Source organism: Sparassis crispa, assembly GCF_003851025.1.
Source record: "Sparassis crispa DNA, contig_000001F, whole genome shotgun sequence".
In the NCBI taxonomy this organism is placed as follows: Eukaryota; Fungi; Basidiomycota; class Agaricomycetes; order Polyporales; family Sparassidaceae; genus Sparassis; species Sparassis crispa.
Genome location: NW_020939748.1, coordinates 3,892,360 through 3,893,450, shown reverse-complemented (window position 1 = coordinate 3,893,450; position 1,091 = coordinate 3,892,360). Strand labels below are relative to the sequence as shown.

Genomic DNA, 1,091 nt, shown 5'->3' with positions numbered 1-1,091 from the left:
CCTAAGGCATATTCCCTGAGTGTCTGAAATTCGACTTATTTGAACACTTATGGTCTTAAATATGGGTTCTCAGACCCAAAAGTCTTCCATAAGAGAAGGTTGGGTTTTCCTGATGAATCCGGCCAACATTTGCCTTTTTTTGTCAGTTCAAGAAATCTAAATTCCCAAAAATCCAGAAAAAAATATTGGCGAGGTCTGAAAATCGCCGTGACGCGTGACTGGCCGTGACCATGAGCTTGACTGAGCGGCAGGCCTCCTGGATCAAGATGCGAACTGTATCATTACTATGGGCAAGGACATCTTGAGAAATGGAACCTGGAGCCGGTGCCTTGCACATGAGATGTGCGGAGTTGCCAGTCGGGTAAGTCAAGTCCTGTAGCCGTTAAGAGAAGACCTTTCGACCAGCTGCCGCATCAACAGCAGAAATACGAATACTCCCGTAATATTCTGTTTCTCATGGCGCCTCCGTCCGTCGGGTTCATCTGCATTCGAGATCATTCGGGTTATCCCAGCTTCTGACCCCCAATCAGCAAGCTCGCTCCCAATGCCGGTGGGTGCTAGCGCTCATCTTTTTATCCGCTCACTCTATCTGATCGTCGAATCCATCTCATAGAAGGCTATCTGGTTGCTTCAACAGAAAATCGCCGCAAGGTGCCTAGATATCGTTCTCAAATTTGGCAACCAGGAACTCTTGCGGCTACTAACTTACTTCTCACCGTTTGCAGCGTGCGTCTATCCTATAACTCCCATTTGGGCCGCAAATTGCTCGTGTCGTCTCGTACAGGCAGTGGTTTTTTTGGGTGAGGAACTTCATGTTACTGCGACGCGTTCCGGAGTCTGGTCCTGAGACAGGGCCCACGTTTCTTCGCTCGAGACCCGCAGGAGCAGGCGCTCCCGTGTGCACGTGCGTCGTTCGATGATATATCGTTCGAATGTTACATGATGATGACGCGAGGTCACCGTACGCGTCCAGTCCCTTCTGGGTCGACGTACTACAGTTTCACTGCGTGAATCTGATGTTTTATACTCCGGGTCGATACGCACTTGTGGTCTTTCAAAATTTCAAGCTTCGAGTATTGGTTTACCAGTAT

General features: G+C 49.0%; 1 protein-coding gene across 1 annotated transcript; it reads left to right on the top strand.

The window, feature by feature from the left end:
• Positions 1-308: 308 nt before the first annotated feature.
• SCP_0214070 (hypothetical protein) lies at positions 309-804 on the top strand (the record flags this gene model as incomplete). Its single annotated transcript, XM_027755309.1, has 4 exons — positions 309-361; positions 421-550; positions 614-651; positions 726-804. The coding sequence occupies 4 exons, from the start codon at positions 309-311 to the stop codon at positions 802-804; spliced, it is 300 nt and encodes a 99-aa protein (XP_027611110.1).
• Between the last annotated feature and the right edge of the window lie 287 nt (positions 805-1,091).